The sequence below is a fragment of the Lipophrys pholis genome (assembly GCF_963383615.2).
Source record: "Lipophrys pholis genome assembly, chromosome: 13".
Classification (NCBI taxonomy): Eukaryota; Metazoa; Chordata; class Actinopteri; order Blenniiformes; family Blenniidae; genus Lipophrys; species Lipophrys pholis.
Window position 1 is genome coordinate 22255672 of NC_137632.1, and position 12673 is coordinate 22268344.

Here is a 12673-nt window from a genome sequence, read left to right on the forward strand (position 1 = left end):
TACCAAGTCCCAGGAGACTATGGACTGGGAGTCAAGACACTCCATTGTGGTTATTGTCCATTTACTTGCGTATGTGCATAAGAACTATTTACTACGGCCGTGATGCGCATGTGACGTAGCTGTGTTGCAGAAAAGTTACGTTTTCCCCCCATTTCTGCAGAGACAAAGTCAAAGTGTTTTCAGAAAGTTGCATTTTCGGTGTCTCTGAGCATCGTTGTTGTGTAAACGGTCACCCAAAATACACCAAAAGTTTTCCATTTTCACTCGAAAACATTGGAACATGTGAACAGGGTGTTAATTAAACATAATGTAAAGTGTTGTGCTGAAAATACTTTACAACATTATGGCACAGTCAAATAATGGTAATATGACTTTCAATGAATAAAGAAACCCTTCAGTATATGTTTGTACTCTGTTGAACCATATTTTAATGCAAATGTTTGTTTTTATTTTTTTAAACTTTGTTCTTGTTTCTGGCCTGTTACTATGTTGAAATAATGGACTTGGAGTTCTTTCATGGTTAAATCCATCTCATTGGCCAAAAGGTCATCGCCCTCAGAAACTTATCACCTAATGTATTTTTGCAAGTTGTTGGTCGTGTTGTCTCAGTTCTGGGATGCTCTGGTCTTGATTCAGTCTCGGATTAGGAGATCATGACTACTTGGTTATTCATTTATTTGATGATGGCGTTGTGTTCAAATCATGTGAACAATTATTCGATATTGTTGCAGAGGTTTTCCTCAGGTCTGACCTCCTGCAAAACCTCTTTCGGAAAAACTAATGAATGTGAATGAAATTCCGTCAGCTGTGCTCAGTCTGATGAAAATAGTTATTTCTCGAATCCCTGGTGAGACGGTGTCCCTGTGACTTTACTCCATCAGGCCACCAGTGCTTTAAAGGGAAGTTCCTAAACCCTTGTATAAAATGAGCTTTACCAACACAAAACCACTTAATCATGGGAAACACTGGCTTTGTTCAATCGAACAAATGTGCTCGAACACGCGCTTGTTTCTCTTGCACATTAAATAATTACCTTGTAAAACTATGAATGCGCAAACGCATGTTTTGTCTCGGGTTAAGGGATCAGACCGAAGAAGAAGCTGTTTAATTTGTGTGGCTAATTAAAAGCAGCGGAGGAGGCATTCCTCTTCTCAGGCCTGCCTTCGATCTCAAACGCACCGCGTAAACTTTTCTACCTTTCTCACTGTAATTACACGTTTCACCCCCAACTCTCAAAACAGGAAATCCTCTCGCCGCACCGTCTTGTCGTCTTTTGGTTTGTAGTCAAGCAGGAGACATGAAAGAGACGTTGAAAAGATGGACAGTTTTTTTTTTTTCTTCTCAAAGTTGGAGGTATGTTGGTAGTGTGATCTCTAGAGATTACCTGTGCTGAGAAAGCTGTCAATCTCAAAGCGGGAATGTACCAGCCTCATTAAAAAGCAATTTTGTATTTCCTTTGTCAGGGTTTTCCGTACATAAGCAAATAATTTACTCGTCATTGAGGCGATTTTGACAAGATGTCAGATTCTGTTTGGCCACCCAAGTCTGAATAGTTTAAAAAAAGAAGAAAAAAAAAAAATCCCTCCTGGTTGGATGAAGATCTCTTCTGTCACAGGAGCACAGCAACACACTCATTGGTCGTTGCTAATATTTGGTATCTTGGACAGAAAACGAATTACGAAAAAACTAATTTTAGAATTGAAACTAAATCTCTGTAATCGTTGTGTGAACTGCATCGAGAGGGTTTTTTTCTGTAAGGATCTATAAGGCCCCTCATACTTCATCAGAAGCTATCAAGCAAATTGAGCTCGCGTTACCACAAACGTTGGCAAGTATCTGTAGATATATTATCAGTTGACACTAAAAAGATTCCTGAAATGTGATCCTTGTGCTGTTGTTTTTATTTTTTTTTTCTGGGAAAGTTATTTTCCCACAGAAAGACACAATCTCTTTCGCAGCTGCAATTAAATTGTCTGTATTTGACAGTTTTAGAATGAACAATAGCTTACTTAGAAGCGTTAAGTCCTTTTTGCCCAGAGGGTTGACCAGTGTACACTTGCAGAAGTACTGTGGTGCTGCTGCAAACAACCTCCCAGGTAAATTAGCACAACTGGCCCTGTGATAGAAAGCAGCAGATTGTTCACACTTGAGCGTGTTTTGTTTAATGATAAGTATGTCTTTCATCTCATTTGTTGCTTGGAGGAACCGAGCAAATGTTACCACACAATCACAAGCTCCTTAGTCATATTTGCCTGGAAGAAAATTGCTTTTCATATGACTAAACACACTATTTCCCTTTCATTTCCAATTTTTCAAGCTGGAAAGTGGAACAAAATAATACAGTTGGATGAAATGTGCTACTTATATATATATTTCTTCCACATATCACAGATATAAAATGGAAATGACGCAGTAAGGGGGGTGGGGGGGAAATTGTCTTTTCTCTGAAATTCACAATAGAAGGTGAAACTATTAATACTTTTAAACTTCATTGGAATCACGGTCCCCATCTAGATGGCAGAAACGCTGCTCCTTCGTATGCACACCACGGCTGTAGCAACGAGTTCTTCTGCACATGTTTCAACTTGTCTGTCTGTCCATACAAATGTCCGTGTACACGCTGTTGTTAATGTCGACAGCGTGCTGTTCTCTGCATGCATGTGTGTGCGGTTTCATTACAAAAAACACCTAACAGCACCCACTAGTGGCCCCACATGAGGACTACACCATCCTCTGCATTTCTGTCGTTTCCATGTAAACAGAAATTGTTTTCAAAATGTCGTCGCGTAAACAAAAATTGCAGAAATTAGTGTAAACAAGGGCGTCAGGCTTTTTTTTTTTTTTTTAAAAAGTAACAGTTGAAGATTGTAAAGTAATCTATCTTGTCGGACAAGGGTTTATCTTCTTAATGCCAAAAACAGTTTTATAGTAAAATGTCAAACACATGATGACAAGTCGGGCATTCAACCAAAAAGCAATACTCTCTATGTATTCATTAACACAACCAATGTGGATTTTATAATCTACATGACCAAGAAACCCACCCACTCCCCTTCTTCGGATAGACCAGACTAACTTCCAGACAGGGGTCAGCTGGATCATCAGTGACCCCAGACCACAAGAGAGAGAGTTAAAGGATAAACTTGTCAAGCTTGTGCGAAGACGGTTCTGTATGCGGCTTATCAAGCCGACCTTACAGAGTTCCTTTCTATCAACAGCTGAGGTCACAAGCGCAAAATGCAATTCTTTATTTTAAACCCCGGCGTAAATGAAAAGGACACTAGCACAAACCTTCCCTTCCTTTTATCACTAAGCTCCCATTAGCAGTTGTCGAGGGTCTCTGTCAGCCGATCCCATAGGCTGTGTATGTAGGAACCAGTCCGGGCAAGACGGCGGGGGCCTGGATTACTGTGTAACCACAGAGCACTAAAAACCTGCCGTCTAAACTAGATTGAACAATAAATAGCACCGCATCGGGTGAGAACAAAAGCTTTTTTATGGCACATTTTAGTTTGTGGGAAAAAAAATTATATCCTCAATAATTTGCAAGAAATGACACTTAACACTTTATACTTACACTCAACTCATGCAATCTCTTAGTTTACACTTACGAGTGCATTGAGTAAATTTGATCAATTATTTATTGTGCGTAATGTAATGTCAGATTGTATTAAAACACAGAGGTGACATTGCTCCAGAATGGTGCTATCTCTACAGTGTGAAAATGCTAAATAAACCACTTCAGGGATTCAGAAAATCCATCAAATTAGCAGATTTTCATCAGCCAAACTTTTAGTTTTACTATTACCATGTTATAACAAAGAGGACAAGTCAAGGGGAACAAATTACCTCTCAGTCTGTAAACTACTGAGAACATCAATATTGTAGTCTGAAAAGCAGGGCTGCTGTATTTCTAAGATATCAGTCAGCAGGAGGATTGCTTTTCACTGCTGTGACAAAAGGAGAAGGAGGAGGAAGGAGGAGTTAGGAGAATAAATATTGCCAGGGCAGCCAATGCGGCGCACACCTCCCCCCCCTCCTCCCTGCTTTTACCCCCCTGCTCTCTTTTGAATGGGGCACTCCTCCTCACTTCTCCTCTCTGCCTAGTGGAGTGTGTGTGGTGGAGACAGAGCTGGAGGAAAGTGTGTGTGGAGTGCAGTGGCAGTGAGGACATGTCATTGTCCACTCTGGGAGCCTGATCCGAGCGGGTGGACGTGGTTGAGACTTGACATTGAGGCGACAATGAGGACCCAGTGTGGAGTTTTGTTCCTGCTGGCCCAGTGGGTGGTCTACTCGGATGCGTGGTTCTGGTCCTGGACTGGTGCCACAACTATGCCTCCGATAATGGAGCACGAGGGCTCTGGCAGTCAAGCAGGCAGCGGAGAACCCCCATCAGAGATCAACGCAGGGACTGCAGCCGAGATCATTGATGAAGGACATGGGATCCAAAAGCAAAGTTGGGATGAGACTACTCAGGCTCCTCGACTGACCACTGAAATACCTACCACACAGCCAGAGAGTGACCGTGCATCAGAAAAGAGCGCTCCAAGGATATCGTCACGCATAAGTAAACCTGGTAATGGCACGTCTTCACTCAAGGTTCAGGGCTCTGGACAATCTGTTCATTTACACTTCACAGAAAATCTATCTAGACTTAGATCTGAGCTGGAGGCTGAGCTGACATCAGATCCTGAATCTGGACTCAGGTCAGAAGTTGAAAGTAGTTTGGGATCAGTAATTGAAGTGAAGGGATTTTCTGAAGAAAACCAACAATTGTCAACAATGCCCACTGATTACAGGGAGTTAGATAGTATAGACGGTGATATAGACGATGTAACTAATGCAAACCTGAAGCAGCAAGAAACAACTTGGATGGTTTTTCACAGGTCAGATGAGGTCCATGAGCTTAATGGTGCAGAACTGAAGCATAATCTTGATTCTTCTCTTAAAATCCTAACCAGCACTAAAGAAGATCTTAGCCGGAATACTAAACGCTATGATGTGACAACTTTTCCCCATGAAAACCCAGATTTTCTTATTGCTGTTGTAGGAAAACCTGCACAAGCTACTGTGCCATCAGAGGACAGTCAAGTGAAAGCTACTCCTTTGCTAATTAATGAATCTAATGCTCTCCGGGATGTTTTACAAACCCAAGTGTCACAGACTGGACAGACTCTTTCTACAACTGAAACGCCAACTGTGACCCAAAAGCCGATCGCTAAACAACCACGACTAGATAGCGAGAGGCCAGACACAACATTAGAAACCATACCTGCTCAGCCTCAAGTGTTTAATCAAGAAGTAGTACTAAGTCACAACCCAACTACTCAACCATCAGTAAGTGAGCGACAGCTCAGCCCAGCACCCTTATCCGAGCAGACATCAGTAGTTAGCGAACACAACACAGAAGCAGCAACATCAGCACTGCACATTGAATCCCCACGATGCTTGTCGGTAGAGACCGACCTTCCTTTCTGCACCTACATGGTCGGGGAACGGTTTGCCGTCCCCAATTACCTCAACCAGAGCAGTGTGGGTGAAGTGGAAGCCCTCCTAACTGAGTGGGCGTGGCTGTTGAGGTCCCACTGCCACCATAGCTTGGAGTGGTTTATCTGCCTTCTCTTGGTACCCAAGTGTGGCTCTCCGGTCCCGCTGCCCGTGTTGCCTTGCCGGAGTTTCTGCGAAGTGTTGCGGGACAGTTGCTGGATGCTCCTGGATGAGGGACGCCTCCCCGTGGAGTGCCACACTCTACCGGATGAGGAGGATGATGGGTATCAGTGCTTGTCAGTTAGTAACCAAAAAGGTAATCACTGGTTCAAAAACAAACTGTGGACGCAGTTTATCTTTGAACCAGATTTGAAAATCCCTCCCCCAAACTCCCCAAAAATGTCTCGTCTTTCCCTCCCGTTACCCCGTACCCACCCGGTTAATCGACATCCATCCCTGTCTACGATGAGTCATATGCATTAACAAGGTATTGGTTCCCCTCCACGGCAGAATAATTTACATGAGTGTAAACGTGCATGCGTTGAAATATCCTCAGTCCACGTGAGTTACAGGAAGTTTGCATGGTGCCGAACCTTTACAGTGTTTAACCTGCTGCATGTCTGTGTCTCCCTCGTCCTCCGATGCGCTTCACTTACTTTTCAAAGGTCACACACACGTTTCCACTTAAAACCAATTTAAGTCATTCTATATGGTAATACTCCCAACAAAGTGAATTCTTGGTTTAGCACATTCTATAAATTGTATCCTGTGTTGGTGATTCTATAGCATGCCACATGTAATCATACGCTTTCTTTCCATTCTGGGTTTGTTCCAGAGTTTCTACTTGTTGGACAGTATGAAACACAATTTCTGATAAATGTAACTGTGATCATTTGGACTAATTGTTTGGATTCAACAGTGAATATATTTGAACCTGATGGAGTTCTATAAACAGTTTGTGCATGAAATACATAACTCAGCACGCCGCTGTTGAGAGCAAATGGCCTGCAGGCAGTTATGTTGCATTTGTGTGTTGAGGAATGGATTCTTCATGCATGGAAAACTGTCATATTTGCATCAGTGCTTTTCAGTGGGATTCCAGTTTGTGCAGCTGGGCTGGATGAAATATATCTTGACAGTTTGGAGTCAGGTAACACATTCGAACAGGTGAAAATGCACTTCTATTTTTCTTGGCCTGATCTGCTCGATGCAATTTTTGTCGTGTTCAATGCACTGAGATAACGTGCCTGATAGAAGTATTTGGTGGTATATTTAGAAAAAACCAATAATCCCAGTTTGCATATGAAATCACTTCTGAAGACTTAATAGTTACAATGCATCCATGACACAATGACTCAAATGGTGTTCATTTGTGTTTTTTTTGTTTTGTTTCATTTTTTGAACACATCTGTGATGAAATCTGTTCTCATATAAAAACTTCTCAGTAAAGCCTGTTCTTATTTAGTGGATTGCTGTCTAAACCCGCCCACTCTCAGTCCGTATCATTTTGAGTTCAAGATTAAGTCTTTTTACAGCTTCACTATCTCGGTGACAGCTTGCTCCATTGACAGATACGAGTGGACGAGATGTTACTGGTTCCAGGACCAAGTGGTGCTTTTCTATTTGTTTGAATAGTGTTTTTCCATGTGAGCGGGTTCATGGAAGATCAGCTTTAGGTCTTTGATTAAAGGTTAAAGTTGTTTATTATGTAAATAGTGGTAATGAGACAAAAGCTTTACGTCTAGTTTACTAGCTGCCGTTGCAAGGTGCATTTCCAATTCCGCACGTTTGGTAAATTGTTTGTTACAGGTGGAAGCTGCGTCGAGCTTCAATATGGGAAACGTGATCAGCACAACTGGAAGGCATGTGTTGGGGCTTCCCGACATAACATAGTCCCACCAGTGCAAACAGACTTTAGGTTTTATAGAAAGAGACACTCGTGTTGCCACCTTTTCAGCCTGAAGGCAGGTTTTATAGCTGCTTTAATGCCTGGTTCACCACCTCGCCACGTATGTTGGGTATTCTTTCTAAAAGTTGCCCCGAGGCATAATTGCAAGTGCTTTAAATCAACTCTCGAGAGGGACAAAAAGAAAGTCATCTCAGTGGACGCCATCTGGTATCACTCACTCAGAGATGGTAATCCAAAGACGGACAATGCTGAGGAGATTTAGGCCCCAAGCGTTTCAAGTGAAAAACCATCATTTCTGGATTAAGAAAAAGTTTTGCGTTTACACGGCAACGTTTGGAAAAATATGTCTGTCTGCACAGAAATGGCAAATACACTGAAAGCGATGTCGTTGGCATGCCTGGCCACGAGTTAGCGCTGTCTTTATTGTTGCAATGACACCGCTCACACATGCTCACAGTAAACACATTATACGTTAACAATGGTGAGGAATATGTTCAGACAACAACGTTTTATTGCTATTGCGAGTTACTATCAACAATAAAACTGCCAAGTCCCAGGAGAGGATGGACTGGGAGTCATGACACTCTGGAGGCCAACATGGTTGTTATTGTCCATTTACTGTCCATGTGCAGAAGAACTATTTACTACGGTTGTGTTGCGCATGTGCCATTGTCCGTCCATGTCCATGGAGACGCAGAGTTTTTAAAAACTTGCGTTTTCCTCTCTTTACAGAGAGATAGTTAGTTTTCGAAAAGTTGTGTTTTCAGTGGCTTCAAGCACTGTTGTCGTGTTCCGTTTTTACTTAAAAACGTTGTGTCAATGGGGCCTCAGGCAGAAAAAAAGGCTTAATGAACACCTGATGAACTTGAATGGCTTCGCTGTTGATTTACGACTGGTCCTATGAGGTCTTTTCGCCCCCAAATCCTAAGGATCGCTAATAAACTTAGTCAATTGTGTGCGTTTTATGGACTCCATATGGCTTCTATGAAGAAAAATGTGTCATGTGCTTGCTCCAGTGACTGCTGAAACTAGGCGGTCACGGTGGTAAATTTTTAAAAAGGGGGCAAAAACTCGTTGGTGCACTTTGGCTTTAAGTCGAAGAGGGCCACTTTGTAATTGAGATAATGTGTGACAAAGCTCTGTAAATGTGTGCCTTAAACCTCCCCAGCTCCCCCACAAAAAGTGTTACTTCCCTGTTTATTGGCCCAGGAACTTTATCTCAGGCTGTGTCCATCCTCTGGGAAGTCCTTTGACCTGCGATCAGAGCACTTATAGGAAGGCGAGCTTCACACACATTTCACGATCTGTTGCCGTGATGGTGCGGGAGGAGGGCGCTCGCACTTCTCTTATTGTTTTCCTTCAGCCCTCAATTCTACCCCTCCTCCGTGGCAATTAATTACATATATCACGCAAGAATGTCTCATCATATGTTACCATCTCTGAGCCCATATTTTGGGTGTGTAGTGAGAAAAGTCCTTTGGCACGGAGAAGCAATTGCACAAAGAAACAGTGAAGGGCGGGAGCTTTCAAAGTGTGGGAGGATGAGCTCCCACTCACACAGCTTGAACCACATTGACCCCACCAACAGCTCCCAGGCTGCACATGCTATGTATCACGTCAAGGAGTAATTTGTGGTTGGATGCCGGACGTCTTAATGTTTTTCACACCATCATTTATGTATTATTGTTAACTGCTGTTGGGATCCAGGGCAATACAAAATAAACTCGAGTTTTCACGTTTTCACAGAAGCGGCAGAAATGCTGAAAACAAGGTCGTTGTGGCTCCGAGCACCATCGTCGCGTAAACAGACCCCCAGAACACAACAAAGGTTCTTTTTCGTTTTCACTTGAAAAGGTTGTCATGTGAACAGGGCCTTAAAATCAAAACATCAGGAAAGTCTTTATAAAGAGTGAACAGTTTGATTCTACTTATATCTTTTCATATTGTCTCCTGTCACAAAAAGGAAATAAAAATCATGTAGATTGTCATTTTTTTCTTGAAGAAAATCCTGCTATAAAGCGGGAAGATTGCAGAGCCGTCAGTGTATACATAATGGAAAGTCTGTGTCCAGGCTGTCAGATGTGATCCTCTCTCTGCAGGGCAGGGGGCAGGACTCGCTGGACTAAATAGACCTTTTAATGATGTTTTTCCATGGTTACCCTCCTCCTGCTTGAGAGATGATCAGTCATTCATATCCAGGTCTGGAGGTCGAGTGCAATTTATTTTGGACAGTTCTTGGCAGTAAAACTATATCCTGTCAAAGTAAATTCCATCACTGTCTTGTTGGTTTGATTGAAAACAAGTGAAAAGGTGCTTCCACTCAGGTTGTTCTCTGGCTTTTGTGTGTTCTAAATTTTTATGTAATTTATTTATTTTTTGTGGTCTGACACTGATCTGTAGCACTATGAGTTCACTGAGGCGAGATTGATATTGTATCTCATGACAGGAAGGCCCAAAGCTGGCTCCGGTCCTCCACTGCACTGCCTGCCAGTGAATCATTTCGACTTGGTTCTCAGGAGGGTTCCAATTATGGGCACAACGTGGTCCAACTTCTCTCCTGCCTGAAACCTGCTGCCCTCTCCAGTTTGTGTCGCATTCAAACAAAATCAGAAAAGATCGCGCAAATGCACGGCACAGAGGTGGTGGGATGTAAGCGTTTGGGTAATGTACAGTTTCAGCACTAACAAGCATTTCCAATGGCCTTTGTGAATGTTAGTGGCATTATTTCTTTCAGGGATTCCGCAAAGACATATTTATGGAGGTTAGTGGTGTGTGTGGCTTCAGGAAAGGATCTCTGTAGATGACTTGAACAGTATACAGTTCCTCCATCCCTGATGGGCTAACTTGCACAGCTTGTGGTAGACCGATCTTCCTATTTGTGGTTGAAGATTTACAGCTCGGTCTTCAGGGTGACTTAACGTGACATTTCTCCTTCCTGGACTGTGGTGGTGGTTCTCTCTGGGCTACAGGGTAAAAAAAAAAAAACTGCAGCCCTGGATCATTGCTTCACAAGATATATTTTGCAGAAATGTGGAAAACATCGACTGAATCATAAAATCAGAGCGTAGAAATTGAATCAGCAGTTCAAACACAGCATGTGGATGAAATTACGCTTTTATTCTGCATTTACAGGGGATTTTTTTTTTTTTTCAAAGTGCCAAAGCTAAACGAAGCCACTGCTGAGAATCTTTACTGTATATGTTTGCATGTCTATGCAGAAAATGTTCAGGTACGCAGTAGCGATAGAGTCCAGTATGCAATGAAGGTACAATTGCTTGATCTTGAATATTTGTTGCTTAACTAAAACAAACAAAAAAAACGTTTCAGGAAACTTGGGTTGAATTATCCAGTTGCAAAAAGAGTTAATGTGCAAAAACTAGTTGTGTTACAGCAGGTTATATTCCTTCTTTTTTGTGTGCAGGAGGCTTCATTACATTTAAAAAAGTCTTTCATATCAGAAACACACTTATATATTTTACAGGGATCCTTTTTCATATTGAAGAAATTTGAAATTCAAATTCAAATTTTAAAGCATTTTAAATGGATACTGTAAGAAAAAAACTAAAATATAATGATACATTTCAAAAACATTTTATAGTTCAGGAAACAGTTATATTGAAAAGTGATGTAATTTTTTGTTTTTCAAAACTTTGAAGCCGCAGATTCTATAAATACCAATTTTGTGAATTGAGGGCAGTTGTGAGACATTGTAAGGCCTAGTTTGGCTTTTAGATGGACAAAAGTACATACTGCATCTTTAAATGAGTCTCCTAAGGCCCAATCTACACAACAATGCTTTCAAGTGAGAAGTTTTGTTGCGTGTCCGTTTACACAACGGTGTTCAGAGCCACTGAAATCGCAACTTTTCGAAAACGCCTTCCAAGGTTTAAAACATATTGTGAGCATATTCCTTTCTGGACGCGTGCGCGCGTGTGTGCGTGTATGTGGTTTAAATACAAAAACAACAAGGAAACCCATCTTGTATCCTGGTATGCGTCCTATATTGTTTCAGCGTTTCTGCTTTTTTGTGTCATCGCACATCGTTTTCAAAATTTTGCAGTGTAAACGTGAAAGTTTTCTGAAACAAAAATGCAAAAAACGGTGCGTTTTCATTTGAAAGGTCATGTAAACGGGGATTCAAAACACAATGTTGACTAAAATTACCAATACAGTACATGTAATATTCTGTGGTTACACCACTTCTCATGTCTCAGACTTACGTTGATAGAAAATTGTGTTATTTTAACTCTGCTGGAACTGATATGAACCCAACCTGTGAGGCTTTAAGTGCTCATGCTGGCAGACCTTAAATATCACTGATCCGCAGACCACTACAGACTTTGTGTTCATAGCAAGAGGAGAACCATAACTGTTATTCTAACTCTGCCGTGTGAATTTCTACTTTCATACATTAGTTTACTTTATTTTGGAGCAACAAAACAGTAAAAATACATAGTTTTCTACTGCATTTTATCCAAATGTATTGGAGAATGAGTCCGTATTGTGGCCATTACAAATGATTCTTTTTAATCCTGTTTGACATACATCAAAACATTGAGATTCGCAGAACACGGATCCACCACAACCACCATATCATATGACTTAATTCAATCAGCCTCACTTTTCTGTATTTTAGTTAACCACAGTCTGGCTCTAAATCCATTATGGCCACGATATGTTTATGTCGTCTTAACTCTTGTGGATCTTCGATTTCATGGTTTACATGCATGAAGTCTGACACTCATGACACCGCGGCCCTCTGCGGCGTGAGGAAAGCTCATTGCCCCCGTCGGCAGGCCTCTGGGGATGTTTTAACTGGTGATGGAGTGCAGCCGGGTGAAACCGCAACGTTTCCCGACCCTCCAGATGTTCACATGTTTTCTCATGGATTACACAGTATCCTGCACCTCCGAGAGCCGTGTATACTCTCACTGTATATACAGCTTTATCAACACAGTGTTGCAAAGTCTGGTGCCCCGACCTGGAATGTTAGGAAATGAAAAAAAAAAAAAAAGAGCGACCATGCTGGTCGGGCAGCGGTCTTCTCATCAGGGACCGTAAAACCCAGCCCCACTCCATTCATCGGCAGGTTCTTTATATGGCCAGCTGACCTTGAAGCTGTCAGTCTTTAACAATGGCGATTGCACTTAAAATGCTAATGGTGAACTCTTGGTGGACCCAACAATTTTTGATCAGTGAGTAGGAATGCCTGGCCGGCCCCCTTTTGCTGTCAATGCAGACACAGTCACTGAAATAAAGTCTGTTGGAATCCATAAA

General features: G+C 41.9%; 1 protein-coding gene across 4 annotated transcripts in view; it reads left to right on the forward strand.

Annotated features, from left to right (window-relative positions):
* Window positions 1-12673, forward strand: part of col18a1a (collagen type XVIII alpha 1 chain a) — an 86983-nt gene that overhangs the window by 39524 nt on the left and 34786 nt on the right. For 2 of the 4 annotated variants that reach the window (XM_080478077.1, XM_080478078.1), the window contains exon 1: window positions 4115-4576. The exons of the other annotated variants lie outside the window; for them this stretch is intronic. In XM_080478077.1, the coding sequence (XP_080334203.1) occupies window positions 4243-4576 (334 nt within the window). In that variant the 5' untranslated portion in view covers window positions 4115-4242. Of the gene's footprint in view, window positions 1-4114; window positions 4577-12673 lie in introns of those variants that run through there. 4 annotated transcript variants of the gene reach the window in all.